At 37.7% G+C, this 16973-nt stretch overlaps 1 protein-coding gene across 7 annotated transcripts in view; it reads left to right on the forward strand.

The window, feature by feature from the left end:
- The window catches only part of PEAK1 (pseudopodium enriched atypical kinase 1), a 125248-nt gene that overhangs the window by 92067 nt on the left and 16208 nt on the right, over positions 1–16973 (forward strand). For 6 of the 7 annotated variants that reach the window (XM_069797885.1, XM_069797881.1, XM_069797883.1 and 3 more), the window contains 3 exons: positions 3588–3704; positions 5630–5826; positions 15235–15983. In XM_069797885.1, coding sequence (XP_069653986.1) covers positions 3588–3704; positions 5630–5826; positions 15235–15983 — 1063 coding nt within the window. The remainder of the gene's footprint in view (positions 1–3587; positions 3705–5629; positions 5827–15234; positions 15984–16973) is intronic. The other variant, XM_069797887.1, reaches the window with a different exon arrangement.

Raw genomic sequence — 16973 nt, forward strand, 5'->3', positions numbered from 1 at the left:
TGACAGATGAGAATCTTTTAGAAAACTGGCCAAAAACTTGCACAGTTCCTGCCTGCCATGGAAGCTTTTCAGTAGTGTAAGTGATCCTCAATTTCATTCTGTTGTGCTGATTGTCTTGAGCTTGCTGACGACTGTTCACACTGTTTGCTTTAAATTACAGTAAGCCAAATGTGATTTCAAGAATCTGAGTTAGACATTGAATTTCCATATACAGGCAATGGAGAAAGACAAGTTCCGGTGAGGTGATTTAGAGCACCAAGACTTAAAAGGCCCCAAATGGATTATCTCTTCAGTGGGTTTTTTAGTCATTTCTGTTATGCCGCTGTTACTTAAGGAAAAAAATACAGGTGACTGGGGCTGGGGGTGTGCCACAGTGCACATCATCTGTGGCCCGGACCTTGAGAACCTGAACAGCATAGGAAATGGAGCTTACATGTAGGCTCTCTTAATTCAGTGGGACAGGAGCCATGAAATTACTCTGAGTGCTCTGTATATCTAGAGGAATATGAATGTTGTAACAGATTACTTGGTAAAAACAAATGGAATCTTTGTTCTTCAAAAATGTAGTCATATATTAAGATCAGGATCACATTCAGAGAAAGGCAGGAATAACCACCACTGCCACATTCCACTTTCTCAATCATTGATCCAATCCTGCAGATTCCACAGCTGCTTCAGAAATGACTTGAGAAGGGAACAAAATATTTTAAATCACAGTAGGGCTCTGTTAGAACAAAGTCCTTCCCAGTTTAGAGGACCTCTTGTGTAAGTCTTAAGGTAAGGTTCTCACCTGACTCCAAAACCTTTTAGGTGTAGCTTGGTGAGGAGAACTCAAGGATGTTATACCTGAAAAGAAAAGTATTGCTTGAGCAAGTCTAGTGAAATGGGAGAAATTCTCACCTGAAAAGTTCAGGTGGGACTGTCAACTCCCCCTTCTCCCCAAATCTATCTTGATTTGCTTTATTCTAGATATCAGCAAGGTTTATTTACCTTACTCAGCAGTGTTCAACAGTGCTTTTAAGAGCATTAACCATGTATCTTACCCTGTTTCATCAATGAAAAACTTACGTGAGATTTTTCTCTAGAACATCTCTATGCTAACAGAATTAGAAATTATGCATGTTCATTAAGCAAGATGCTTGGTAACATTTTATGTGAAGATTTGTAAACACCAAGGACTGTTAAAGAATCAAGTAGAAGGGATTTACCATTTATTACTTTATAAATTTAGATTAAGAAATAGTAAATCATGTATTATTGTTCTTAACTCCTCTAATACTGTTTGTAAAATGGAAAGACTGAGAACTTAAAATGGATAAAGAAAAATGCCCTTTTTTGTAATGCACAGTTAATCTGTGGAACTCATCGCCGTTAAGTTTCACTGACACTAAAGAGCTTAGCAGGATGTCTTTACTGGATTATCAAATGTGTTCCCTTTATCTATGCAAACACCGCATTATACAAGATTTAAAAATATATATATAAAAATTCTCACGCTTCAGGACTAAGCCAACTTCTAAACAATAAGAATTAGGAATAAACTTTATGGCTTAGTTATTTCAGATTGTCACCTGAGAAGTTTCTTTCGCTTTCCTCTTAAGTGACTATTTCTGGCTAATGGTGGTGATAAGGACCTGAACTGCATGAGCCACTGGAATGGGTTTTCTGTACCCATAACGTACTCTGGTTGAAACCTGGGCATAGATCGTCTTTGCTCAGTGTTTTGCAGAAGTGGCCTGTGTTCTGAGTGGAAGTTCCTGTGTAAGGTGGCCTTTGACCACCCTCAAGCCATTAACCTCTTTGCATTTTTCCTCAAGCATTATTCAGTTAGTTTAGGCTTTATATTAGCTTTATTAGCTTAGAAGTGTAGGGCCTGAGGAGATCTCAAAGGGATCTCTGAAACTAAATATATCTACAAGTAACACAGATTTTTTTTGTGTGTCTGTGTAAAACTAAGTCATCTTCCTTGTCAGGCTCTCTCATCTCAAACTGTACGACTACCATTGATTATTGCTTTGCTGATGTCCACTCAGGGAGGAGAGCAGAGTCTCAGCTGGCTTGAAGGCCCCATCAGCTTTTCTCTCTGTTTCTGCCACTAATTTCTGCCACTTGGATTTATGCGCCGTCTTACACAGAACTGTACTCACTCAGCTTGACCTCTAGATCTGACCCTAATTCAGGAATGCACTCTCAGAATCACTTCTTTATAAGTATTCCACTTTATCTCCCTCATATTCGTTGCTGTTTATTAATCACTCTAATTGAGAAGGCATGCTCTGATTGGAGGAAAATACATGTCACACAATAGCTGTGATTCCACTGTCCTTACAAAAATTAACACACTACACAGGCTGCTTTCTGGGTTCTTACTATTCCCAAAAGACCGAGGCAAGTTAGACCACATCATCTTTTGGCTATCCTCCAAAAACTGTGAAGGAGGAGAGCCTGTGGGAAGGAGTTAGGGGCATTGGTCCCTGCAGAAAAAAAACACTTCTGAACCAATTTTGAGCTTGTGGACATGTGAATGACAAGTATGTGAATTCAGTGGGTTGTTATCTGAAGGACAGTCATTTTTCCAGAAAATTTTTTTGCTGCACATAATCTCAGCTTTTTAGGAAAACAAATGTGTTCTCTGTGTGCAGAGGGCTGCTCCCTCCATTAAGTGAATAGTTTAGTTTTGGCCACATGTGCCCAAGGAGCAGAGGTAGTTCATTTTCTATGAAGTTTGTTTTTGAAATAAAAAAGGGAAGAGAAAAAGGCTTGGACAGCGGAAGCTGTGCCCACTATGGTAAAAGCTAAATATGTGCTTTTATGCAAGGCATCAAAGAATCCATCCTGGCAAAATATCTATAAATATCCCAAATAAGGAGATAGCTTTAAGTATCACTTGCTATCAACAAGCAGATACAAAGTTATCAGGCTTTAATGGTTCTAATCTCAGAGCCCTTATTTAACAGCTGCTCTACTTTTCTTGAAAACTACTAGTTTTAACTGTTTAGACTATTTCATGAAGCAAAAGCAACTGGTAATTTGGTTCTTGTAGCTTACTGAGAGAGGATGTTTTTGCCTTTTGTTCCTTCTGTGTTCTGTCGGATTGGCTTTTTGCTCATTGAGTCACTGCACTGCGTGTGTATGCTTGATCTCTCTGTCTTTACTGTTAAGATACAGGGAAGCATTTTCCCACAGATTTCATGGTCTGACTTCTAATTACTGTGATTTTGAAAGTATTCAATTCAGACTCTAAAACTGGTTGGAATACAGATTTGAGATATTCACGTACTTTTTAACAGTAGGTTAGTCTAAGTTCTTAAAACTCTTCTTGAAATTTGAGCCTGCTTTTCCTTAACTAATTAATGTGACTAAGACCATAGTTGTCATACCAAAACAGTGATGTAGTAGACTGTGAACTATTTTTCATCCACGAAGGCAGTGGAAGAGTTAAGAAGGCAGGGCTGTAACTAACTGGTTTCCTGGGGCGCTCTGGCAAGTCCCTGGGACCAACCCCCTAAGGTAAATATTAAGGTGCAGTAGGTGTATCACTCTGTGCAGAGTTCAGCCCTGTTGCTTACAGCTTGCACAACTTGTAGCACATCAGAACACTGTGGAATCAATGGCTCGCCAGAGTTTCAAGACATGATTAAAAGACTCAAGAAGGCCCTGAAAGAATTTCCTTTAATGGGGAATTGTGTGAGTGAGTACAGTGGGTGAGTTGGTATTTTTTTCTTTCTTCCTTTCTAGCTGTTGGTTTACTTTGGCAAAATGCTTCTGAGCTTAGGTTAAGCGTATGTGCTTGCATGTGTCTGGTTTGGAGAATGAGTCTGTTCTGTACCTCACCAATTGATACTAAAAAAATTACTTTGAGATATGATAATTCCTGGTTTGTGGCAATGACAGAACTGTAAAGCTATTAGAACCTATTTCTTCTTAAAGAAAACATTCTTATTGAGGAATGCAGGTATGTATATGATTTACAGCAACTACAAGTCTTTAGTTTAATTTCTCATCATCTTGAGAGCCTTGTTACTGCTTTAATTTTATGTATGCTTTATTCTGAAATTATATTAGGTTAACTCTTTAATGTGGATATATTTATGGCACATGGAATGTTCTTCACACCATTCCTATGCATGGTACTAAAAATGAATAAAAAATTTTATGCTGATTAAAGATTACATCTTTTTGATCTTATGCCATTTTTTCTCTTTTACTAACAAGTTCTAATGAGTTTTGTTTGTGTCAGCCTGCAGTTAAAATCCAAGAGTCTGAGTAGAAACAGCATGCGCGCGCTGCACCGTATATGGGGTCTTGTACGGGAAGTACTGGCATGTTTTAATCTTTGTAGACTAGGATTGCTAGCAGACTGTGTATCATGATTTTTGGTATTTTGGCTTTGGCATAGAGAGACATGCCTATAATTTATGTTAACTCTTTGAGGATATAATCTCTCTTTCCACTATAAGGATTTGTATTACAGAACCTCAGCTGCTCTGCCTATTTAAAAATGCATAAATTTTGTTTCTGTCCACCAGAAGTTATATTAAGTTTTAAATCTTTAATACAAAAATTAAATATCTGTACAGCTATGTGATGTGGCGATCATCTTTTGAAGGAAGTGTGTTAGTCCTATCCCTTAAGGAAGTCACAAGTACTTAAAATTCTTGCTGTTCTATTTGATCAGGCTGTAATAATGAGAACTAGTGAACAGGACATATGCTTTTGAGATTTGGCCTATAATGAGTATTTGTTTCTGCAAGTAAGAGAGCATAAAGACACAGAAATATTTTTGCTCTGACATTTTATGTGGCATATTATTGATAATTGCTGCTATGCTTTCAATAGGATTGGGTTTTTTTAATAAACCTGAACATTTTTAAATTTTTTTTATACATATGTATATAAAAAACCCACATAATTTCTAAATCATACTGCAATAAATATATCCATGGAAAAAGACTGAATCTGTGATTTTCAGTTTTGTGCTATAAGCCATTACAGTTTGATTAAAACTTCATAGCTAAGAGCAAGCACAGAGGAATGTCTTCATGGCCTTTTGCAATTGGCCTAATGCATATGGATTTTAATCCTGGATAATTTTATATGGGAAGTAAAGTATTGGCTTAGATGAGCTACTAGTCTGTTTCCCAAAGTGTCTGTTTCCAAATTCTACCAGCAGATGAAAATGTATCATTAAAGTTTTATGCATTTATTAAGACTTAACAGCCCTTTTGCTATACTTTGGTATCTGTGATTAAAGCAAAATTGTTCTGATTGGTAAAAAGCACCTTAAACTCTGCTGCTGTCCTACGAGTCCTACACATTTTATGCAGAATCATGCCTGCGTATATATGTGTACATATGGTGATTGTAGTCAGCTGTAAAACATTTTATTATCCCTTTTGTATGAAAGGCATGAACTACTACATGTTACTATTTCAGTCAAAGGTTGTTTCTTCTTAAGGAAAATAAATATTGTAGAAAGTTGCTCTTAAAAAAGGGAGGGAGAAAGGACCTTATTTCTTTACCAGTTCATTCCCTTTCCTGAAGATATTTAATGGCTAATTCGGTATTTTGCCAGTAGGATCTAGCACCCAGCTTTGGTCTCCTGGTGATTTTGCTTTGTTTGTTTCAGTCAAGTGCCCGATGACACGACACTGGAGGATTTGTCCCCTCGTGTTCCTAGAGCTGTGTTCGTGAAGCAGGATAATGGCGGCAGTGCCTCGGTCATACCAGTATCATCTGTCCGTGTCCCACAAGGGGAGGAAGAAAAGGAAGAAGTTTCAAATTCTCCTGACTTAAATCCTTGCAGTGCTACATACAGCAATTTAGGTAAGTGTATTCTCACAGAAGAAAATTTAAATTAGACCAGATTTTTAATACCTTTCCAGGCTGTGAAGAACCTTGGCTTCTGAACAGCTCCATACACTTTCATAGGATTAGTTTTTAAAGACAAACTTTTTAATATTCATTTATAGAAAATAAAATGATGTTGTCTCATTGTGAGATACACAACTAAGAAAGCAAAGATTCAACAAACTCAAAGGTTTTCTTTCCTATGATTTTAAAACTATCTTTGACTTGCCCTTAATGATAAACATCTGAAATACTTTTAAAAGACACATTGTTTTATCTGTTGGAGGAATTTTTATCAGAGAGGTTTAAAATACAGAGCAAACTACCTATTTTTTTTTTAGAAACAATAAGTAGATTTCAATATTTTTTCCAAACTTCCAAACAAAAGATAGGACTTTTTATTTTAGAGGACCAATAACTGCTAAAATATTTGTAGTCATCTTTTGTTGACTACAAGCTTTCTTATCCTAGTCTGAAAGTTTACTTTTGCTCCTTCAGAAGAGTTTAAGATATGAATATCCTGAAGGTACTGCACAGTCCATTCAACTATCACTGAATTCCTGACTCATATTAGAGAGATGCATGTATGCAGGCCTTCTCTGGAAGATAAGTGAGCCAGACAAATAAGCATCTCTCGATCAGCCTAATTTTCTAAAGCATTTTGATTTGAAGTACTGCGAATTTAGGAATACCTACAGCCAAATTTTCTAAAAGAACAAAAATCTCTCACTTATTTATGTTCAAGGATATCTGAATATATGTTTTTCAGTAACACTCCAATCCTCTAAGCGTACGAATTTATTAAGCATTTGGACAAGAGTGAACTGACTGCATTGAGATGGCTCACAACTACAGGGGTTTGGCATGTCCACACAGGTTTGAAGGATCAAGGACTAAATTTTAAACCCTCAGGTGCATACATTCCTTAGACATTTAGTGATATTGTTGCATTTTTTTGCTTAACTGTGAATTAGTGGCAAACTTCTTAGTGTGTTCTGCTAATGAAACACTAATTAGGTATTGTTTATAAAACTTAAAGAGGAAAAAATATGCTGCCCAAGAGTGATACTAACGTCTACCAAGAAATTGTAACTTCAAGGAGGAAAACTAAAATTTATATTTTTATGGTGGAATTATTCAAAGTTCTAATGAATTATTTTCAATTCATTGAGATATACATATATATCTGTATCTATATATTTTCTGTATTTAGGATGTAGCTACATTACAGATAGAATCCAGGCAGTAGATCTAGCTACATCAAAACTATCTATAGCATGGTTAGCCCATGTTGCTAACCAGACTGACATATAAAACGATCAAGCTAAGGCGTAATTTAGTGTATGAAATATCACTTATTCCTCATGGTGAGATTGCTATTTTTTAGCCAGAGCGCTCATACATTCAAGGGATTACTTGCATTTCATGGCTGAAGTAATGATATTGTGAATATTCTGTTTAAACGTTTGCTCAGTTTAGCTCAATTTTCTTATGCAAGATGTTACACCTGATGGCAGCTGCTTCATCATATACAGTTAGATATGCTTCTGTCCATAGATCTCTGTCCTTCCCGCAGCATCTCACAAACTGGGAGTAGTAAACTCATGGAAATGTAATCAAATATCGTTAAACACTGGAACAGGTTGCCCAGAGAAGTTGTGGAGTCTCCATGTGTGGAAATCACAAAACCCAACTGGACGTGGTCCTGGACAACCTGCTCCAGCCGACCCTGCCTAAGCAGGGAAGGTTGGACTTGACCATCTCAGGAGGCCCCCTCCAACCTAAATGCTTCTCTGTGATTCTCTGATCACTCCCATCAGTCCTTGTTTTTGTCAGTGTTGTTCCTGTGTTTGAATGCTCCTTTGTAAAACTGTATAAAACTGAACCCCTTAGCATTTTATTCAGAATCTTCTCATTCTTGGGTCACTTTCAGATTTGCTGTCACCAAACTAAATTTTAGGTATGAAAGAGTTAAATTAACTTTTAGGCTTGACTTGGTCTGGCCTGGCAAGCTTACTGCTTGTTGTTAAAAGCAATGCTACCCTAAATGGCACTGAGTTCTCTGGCTGCTGTTCCAACTTTATTCTGGTTTATTTTATCAACCTCACTTTCTAAATCAGTTAGCTATCAAGAGATTACTAGGTAGGGATATAGAATAATTCCTACTTGTTTTCACATCTTACATCACCTAAGCAGCAAAATCATATATTTTGTAGAATCAACACATACTGATGTGTGTAACTGAAAGAAAGGATAATATGAGAATATGTAATATAATTAAAGTTACATCACATTTGATTCTTGCTTCAATTGCAATTGTATCTACAGTTAGCTTTTTATAGCTACATACTACAGTTTGTAGTTTGTAAAATAGATCATGTGAACATTGTAATTAGTAGCATAATGCAAAATATTCTTTTTTTTAAATACTAATCTAATACATATTCTATGTTTTTTATTGAAAAGCAGATAGTACTATGTCCTTACTTTGATAAATGTCTAATCTTCAGTTGTGACATGTCACATGAAATTTTATGAACAGAAATAATGGCAAGCTTTGGTGAATTTTCATCTGCAGTCAGGTAGTAGTTTATATCGGGTATTGCCCTAAATATATTTGGTTTTGGCCTTCCCCTGTTCCCACAGGAGTCGTTCCATCATCACTTTACAGTCCTGCCCAGAAAAATGGCAAGCATGCCAGCAAGTATTTGTCAGGAACCACACTGCAGATGCAAAATTTGAGAATAGCTCATGTATAAAATATGGACTGTATTTGTTAGTTCATCTAACATGTAAAATCATACATCTAGGAATTAAAAAAAAAAATGCGGGCAAGCCTTACAAGATAGAGGATTCTACAGCATAAAAGACTTGGGGCTTTTAGGAAACCTGAGGTCCCACCATGATGATAGGCCAAAAGAGCTCAGTGTGTTCCTGGGTGTATAAACAGGAGGAAACATCAGTAGGAGTAGAGAGGTTACATATACCTCATTTTTACCCTGCAACTGCCATGGCCATGCACAAGCCCTGGTGACCACAGTTCAAGAAGAATGTTTAAAAAAAAAAATTGTACAGGCTCTAAAGAAAAGCTTTGAAAATGCCTAGTATTGTGACAGGCACTTTATAGTGACTAATTCAAGAAGCTGAGTCTGTTAAGCTTATCAAAGAAACAGAGTCTGGCTTGATCATGGTGTGGATGCTCATGTGGTGAGCAGAACTGTGATGAGGTATCAACAATCAACAGATTTAACAAAATCCAGTGGCCATCAGTTGAATCTTGATGCAGAAACAAGTGCTCAAATGTGTAAGGTAGGGCCTGGATGTTTCTTTTTTAAGGTGTACCCTTATTCTAACAGAAGTTAATTCAGGTAAGCCCTGTAGCTTATGATAAGGAAGACAATAGACTAGATGATTAAAATCCTTTCCTTTACAAATCTGTGAATTTTTCTATCTTTGAATTTTTGGGGGAAATTGACGTGATTGAATTTGCATCACTGTAAGCAGATTAAGAGATTCTCAATATACTCAGGATAGTATTTCTATAATTTAAAAAAGAATAGGTTATTTTATTATCAGCTATTTTTCTCTTTACACCCAAAAAAAAAAAAAAAGAGGTGGAAAAAAGGAGGCTAAGTTTCTAGGTTTTAGGATTGCTGATACTGAAAAAAATCCCAAATCACAGCATCTGCCATGGAGTATTGCCTCAGTCAGTATGTTAGACCAGGGCAGTGTGCTTTAGCCAGGTTATAAATAAGGTAATGAAATCATTGTTGACTGAAAGTGACAGTTCAGTGACAGGCAGTGATTATAGTATCAGTCTGATGCATTTTTTATAATACATAATTAGTACAGGTAATATCTTTAACATGGTGTAATGGGGGACGGGTAGCAAGACCTGACAGATCACCAAGGCAGACAAGTTGTTGCACCTGAAGTTTTTATTTAATACCTGCAGCCCATCTTACTGTAGTTCTGTGCACAGTCTCAAACTATTGGTGAGAAAGTGGAGGTGCATCATGAATGTTACTTAACAAATGTTAGCTTTCTTTTCTGTTATATATTATCATTCTGGTTAGATTTTTATCTATTAAATTAACAATAAATGTGTAAATAACTGAGCATAATATAGGATTAACAATCACATTCATGTAAATCTGTGTACTAAATAATCTTATAGAATAGTGTTGTACATGTTCTGCATTTGTTGGAATTGGGGCTGTGAAGCATGCTGGTTGCTTTTGCAGTAGCTGGAAGATACTTTTATGCATTTGTGGGTTTTTTCATGGTTTGATTATTTTTATCAGTCAGGGTAAAAGTTTATTAAGGAGTGATGTATTTTGTACTGGTGTTAAAGACCAGTATAATTGATCAGAGAAATCTTTTCCAGGCTCCATATTATAATAAAAATGCAGATTGCAAAGGATGATCAATATCCAAGTACAACGGGGGGGGAAAAGTACTAGGACAAGGGTAGAGAAGGGGAGTTTGTACAATGGAGAGGTGGCGAACCTGTGGATTTTCCTTAGTGATTAATCAGCCTTTGTAACTGGACTTTGTAACATGAAATGGGGATGTACTGACATGAGAATTACTGGGACATCTGACTCCATTCTTGGCTGTGGGGAGAAACAGGTCAGCAGAGGCTGCCAAAGCCAACGCTGTTGGACTGCTCCAAGATCCAGTAGTGTGGTCAGCCCAGCCCTGTCTTACAGGGGGTTTCCTGCAGACACATAAAAGCCACTAAAAATGCCTTTCTTGTTGGTCTCCACTGTAGAGAGTCCACAGTTTTGATTTTAGTTCTGCTGGAGTTTTGATAGATTTGGTCTTGGAAGATTGGTTACCCATGTTGTACATGCATGATTATTAATTTTTGCTGTTCTTGGCAATGCAAAACGTGGAATTTCTGTCAAACTGATGTGATAAGTTGGAGAATGGCAGAAGTGAGAGTCATTTTGGCTACTTTAGCTCTCTGGGTCCAGTTCATTCATCTAAATCCCTGCACTAGGGGATTAGGGATTAAGGAGTATTACAATGGTTACTAAAACTGAGAACAGTTAACGATCATGGCAATAGCCTAGTTACTACTGTGAATACTAGAGTATTGTTTTCAGCTCTGTTTTCTAATTCACATCTTCCCACAAGAGACATTATCCTTGGATGAGAGATGGTAATGGCATATAATCAGAAAAAAGCTTTCAAGAATAAAGGAGAATGTAGGATAGATTACCATGTCAAGAGTAAAATGAGTCTGGAGAAAGCACAGAAGCAGCCTGCTGTTATTGGTGTATCGGACTAATGTACGCTATGTATGATAGAGCAATATACATCTCAAGAATAGTTCTATTTAAGGAAGGATGGAAGCATGCAATGTGTCACCCACTTGGCTTGCCTAATTCACCATTAGTTGTTTTCTCAATTAAAGAAGCATTTTCCTTCACAGTTCTGAGATTTCTTGATAATGTATACTGCTGATCTGGTTTAAGCAAAAAAGAAAGATACATGGAGTATCAAGAAATCTAAACAGTAATTATGCATGTCATTATTCTAAGAAAAACATGCTTATGGAATATAAATTTGAACTAAACCTGAGCTCAGTGTGTCCGATTGACAGTTTTGTGAGCTAACATAAACAGGTTGCAATGCAAAGTCTGATGATAAATCAGTTACTTGGAAAAATAAAATTTAAGTGCTTTTTTTTAGAGCTGATTTAGAGTTTCAGACCTCTGCATGGTGTCTGGAGATCTAAGTATTAATATTTAAATAGTGTAGTGAGATTCTGTAATGGAAAATGTTACTGAACTGTAGAATTACTTAAAGCTCTCTAGAAAGCTGCTGTCTATAAAGAGTTACATCCTCTATCCCCTGGAAGCCACTTCAAAGATCTCTGTTAAGTGGTAGCCTAGTATTGTCCCTGTTCCTCCTTTTCATTTGCCTCCCAAGAGTGTAGCTCAGGCTGAACCTTGAAATGTTGGAGAGTCTGTGCAGTAGGTTAAGGAAGTGATGGGTTTTTAAGCATGCAAGGGGAGAAGGAAGCAAATGCTCTGCCGGTACTTTTATGCAAAAGAACATTCTTGTGCCTTTGACAGGGACAAAATTTAAGACAACCTTTTTCTTGCTAGACAATGAATTTTAAAAAATGTGGGACATGAAGTATCATGCCATGCTTGGGGAAAGCTGAGCTGGAAAGACTGGCCCAATGGTCAGGAAAGAAACGTACAGCGTTAAGAACTCAGCATAAGAACAGTCCAGATATTAAGCTTTTCAAACACATAATGCAGATGATAGATTTCAATATGGAAAATTGTTTTTGTGGGGAGAAACTATACTGTAACATGACATGTCTTACAAATTCATGTTCCTCCGCTGAGAATACTTGAAAAAGTTAACTACATAATGACTTGTACATGCAGTTCTCTGGATCCTGCCACTCCCACCAGATATCTGCAAAGACAACTTCTGGTTATGAAAACCTTCAATGATGTTTTGATGTCACAGTTCCAATAGCTATGCAAAAGCAACACCTAGCAAAAGTCACTGGTTGCAGTTGCAACACTCTTCTGTATGAATGGCTTTTGGAGGATAGGGCCATTAAAGCAGACAGAAAATAAGAGACTCAAGAAGAAATGCTGTTATAAATCTTACCTTTCTTTGAGAGGGCTTCTGCTGCTACTGCTTGAGATGTGCATCTTGCTCTAATTTGTTTTCTTGCTGTTTCCCTCTAGCATGTGTGCAGTCCTTGGATTACCAAGTCACACAAGCATCGCATATTAGGAAACTGCCTCCTGAAATAAGTAGCCTTTCTCAAAACCCCAGCAGTTAGGCTATTTTAGCATAGCAGGGAAGAGGGTAAGAATGAGAAAACAGGCAAGTGATCTTTACCACAGAATGTTGCCAGCAGGAGAAGTACATAGGTCACAGATTTCGTAAGAGTAAGCAATTGTGGAAGACAACATATGTTTGGATGAGTTAAGAAACTTGGATACAAAGTAGAAATGAACTTGTCTCTGGATATGCAAAAGACTGTGGCATCTGGATGTGTGTGTCTGGCATGTAGACATCAGTTCTGCTTTTGACTCTTGAATCATGCTACTCTTCGTCTCTGCAAAAGGTACCTGATAAGAGTTCCTGTACGGCTCAGCTGGCACCAGTGTTATATGCTGCAGCATATCAAATGGTGAGAGGAAGAGCTGCTATTGTAGAGCACGCTCACTGCAATACCAAGATCAGAAAGGAGCAGTAGAGGGTCCCCTGAGTGTTACGGGTGTTTTGAGGCAACCTTGACAGTGATTCGAGAGATATGCAGGGATTCTCCAATATTTCTAGCCTTTGCATATTTTTATTTTGTAGTAGCTAAAAAGTGACGATGCAGGGGAGTAGTCCTATGCGATCTTCCCTGATGATCAGGCATGTACAAAGCTAATAGAATTTCCTGCTCAAAATTCAGTTTTTTAAACATTGGAATATCTAGGGTTATTACAAAATCCATAAGGCTCTTCGGAGGGTTTCTTGAGCTTAAACAAAAGATAGAGATACAACTTTCATTTGTGATGTCATCTCCTTGGAATGATTGAAGAGAGAATGATTGTTAAGAATTCAAGAGCCAAGGCTATTCTGTTTGTGGATACATATAAAAATACAGTCCTCTCTGATCTTCTGAAATTAGGAAGTCCTTTTCAGCATTCTAACCCAGCATTCTAGGGTTTTGTGCATCCTGGCCAAGAAGATCTTACATTCTGTAGTATTCATAAAAACTGTAACAACATCTCTTAAAGTGTAAAGGGAGCTATCTTTTTTTTCTTTTCATAGACTGTGAAGTCATTTATTATTAATTAGGGACCAAAGTGATGTAATTCAAATCTGAATCCGAGATCTGCACTCCCAGTTTGGTTCGGCATTCCAGTTCGGTCCTCTCTTGACAAGGATTCAGCACATATAAATAGCCAAATAGTCGTAGTGTCTGTTTACTTGCTGTTCCCTTATTAGAAAAGACACTCAGCTGCAATTATACAGAGCATCCATTTCATGTCTGCTGTGTTGCAACTGTAAAAATTGTCTTCCTACCTTACCATGCTGGTCAATGAACCTCACAGGAGTAGTAGTAAACTTCTAAAATAATTTCTCTGAAAATAGCAGTTCATTATTAAGACTGGAAAAAATCTCATTTTGATATGAGTAACAACTGTTTAATTGTCCCAGAGCAGCAAGTTGGTCATTTGTATAGTCTGTTTATTGTTTTTTATTCTCTCGTATGTTATTGTCATTTATTTATTCTTCATTTCCAAGGACTCTGGCAGTTATAAAACATAACTGTCCTCTCTAAAAGCCATCCAAACACATGACAGGAAGTTCATCTTCCCTAGAAGCATACAAAGGTTTGAAACCAGTCTGTCAGTGGAAAGGCCATGCTTTTGTGTATGTAACCTGCTGTTTGGAATCTCATGACTGAATCTAGGTCAGGTTATCTATGAACATAATATTGCCAACAAAGGTACAGACGGCAAGTGAGTAAGGGAAATGTATTAGATAAAGTTACGGTTGGGGGGGGCGGCGGGTGAGTTTTAAATTGTTGGTTAAAAAAATATTTCTAGTTTTGTAATCTGAAAATATGATCCCACTCTCATTGAAAGCAGTGGCAACACACTTGTCAACTTGAGTGAAAGTAGGCTTAACTTCCTTGTTTTCACCTTGTGAATCTGCTAGGCAATCCTGACTTTCTGATGTGACCGCCGTAGTATCTGAATTACATTATTTGTGTTTGAAGTTTTCTGTTTCCATTCTGAAATAATGCTTTCAGCTTCTTTAGCACATTTCAAATCCAAGTGATCCCAAGTGCTTTACAGACTACTATGAGGATATATAAAAAAGATCAACTCACCTGCCAGAGAAATGCACCGCTCAAAGAAATAGTACACAAAGCCACTTAGCAGCAGCAACCCATAGTTTTTGCACACTGCAATAGGAACTAAGGAATAATATTATAGTCGATTGACTGCAGAAGGAATTACGGGAGGCTGGGTATAATTATTGAAACTGGAATTTGGCCATAGTGCCAAAACTGACATTTGGTTTTTGCTTGCACTTTTTGTCATTAAGCCCATGTGATGTAAAATGCCAGCATTGCTAGCACTGAACCTGATTTTAATATATAGGCCAAGGTCAAATAAAGACTGGCTGTATGTAACGATATATATGTGATGCTGATTTGGTCATTTTGCTTCCCTATTAGTTCATCTTTTCATGTATGTATTTAGGTTTTCTTCAAATATTGGGGGAGTCCTAGTCAGCTGGGGGTTTTTTGCCTTCAACTTTTTTGCAGAGTGCAAATATGAGCAGCAGATGCAAAGTACTATAATCTTCTATTACTATTATCTTCTTATTACACAGGACAGTCCAGAGCAGCCATGATACCTCCGAAACAGCCAAGACAGCCGAAGGGAGCTTTGGATGATGCCATTGCCTTTGGAGGACTAGTAGACCAGGAGCCAATGAACAACTTGCAGCCAACACCACCTCCGCTCCCAAAGAAAACAATTTTGAGAGCTAACACAGAGCCGACTCCCAGAGATCTCCAGAAGCAGGCTCTGGAGAACAACCTGTGTGTTGTGGCCAATCCCACCTACGATATTGACACCAACTGGGAAGCAAGCAGCGCCTGCTCTTCGGTCAGCCTGGAGCTCAAGGTACTGGACAATGAGTCAGGAGATTCCTTGGACAGGCCTACAGAAAAACTAAAGGCAACCACCTCAGCAACTAACAGTGTTTCCAGCCTAACCACTATCAGTATTAAGGACCGGTGTTCCAATAGCATGGAGTCTCTAACAGGGAGACGCATCTCACAGACTAAGCAGGGCAAAGGTGTCCAGAAGCCGCAAAGGCAAGCACTTTATCGAGGAATTGAAAACCGAGAAGAGGTAGTAGGTAAAATCCGAAGCCTTCACACTGATTCACTGAAGAAGCTGGCACTTAAATGTGAAGACTTGTTCATGGCTGGACAAAAAGACCAGTTGCGATTCGGCGTGGACAGCTGGTCGGATTTCAGGCTAACCAGTGACAAGCCATGCTGCGAGGCAGGTGATGCAGTTTACTACCCAGCTTCTTATGCAAAAGATCCTCTCAACAATTACGCAGTCAAGGTAAGAGGGGCTTGAAAAACGGTAACCCTAGGCATCACTGAAAAATGTAACAAAAATAACAATAATCTGCAACACACCCAGTAGTGATAGGTCCTCTAAATATGTGTACTGCTTGCAGCTGCACTGTGTGAAAAGTAAGATTCCCAAGATACAGGCTCTTCCTTCTACCAAGAACCATATGTGGCATTGGTATCTGCTGTTTAAGTTTCAACTGTTTTTACTGCAGCTCCAAAATTATTAAAACAAAATCAACACAACTCGGGCTTTACCATGATCATTGGTTAATGAAATATTGAAGAAGAAGATGTATTATTTTAACATGTGTCAGCAGTTTTTTGGAAACTTGCAATAACAAAATCCGTAGGTTCATCTGCATGCAGATGATACTAAATCATCACTCTTAGTTAAGAAAGAGTTCAAAGTTTTCCATGTCAGAGCCAAATAATTTTAAATGTAAATTCTAGGCTAATGTATCTTTATGTTCCCATATGTTTTCACCAGCATTCATTACCAGCCTTTCAAAAGCTCTCTCTAGCCATCAGTGTTGCCTTATAAGCTATAGTAAAAAAAGTGGAACTTGTCAGTGTTAGTTTGGTGCCCTTTTACTAAACAAACAATTGATTTGTGTCTAGTTTATACTTCAGCTAACACATAAAAGAAGTAAGGTTTATTAGATTTACTGCTAATATATTAATGAATAGTTGGTAGCTATCTCACTAGATGTTGTTACTTTAAGGACTTTTATATAGGTAATTATTTCTGAGCACTGTATCTCTACAGTTCTCAATGCTTGTATGGTAGGGTAATAGTGAGAAAGCAGCTGAGACTCACAGCTCTGTCAGGCTTCCTGTGTGACCTTGAGCAAATCACTGAACTTCTGACTCCTTCTTGCTGAAACTGAGGTAGAACATTTATTACCCAACACAGGTGTGTGAGGCCTAATCAGTTATTCCTTACAGAGATAGAGCATGTTGACATTCTCAGAAGGGT

This window comes from Haliaeetus albicilla, chromosome 12, assembly GCF_947461875.1.
Source record: "Haliaeetus albicilla chromosome 12, bHalAlb1.1, whole genome shotgun sequence".
NCBI lineage: Eukaryota > Metazoa > Chordata > Aves > Accipitriformes > Accipitridae > Haliaeetus > Haliaeetus albicilla.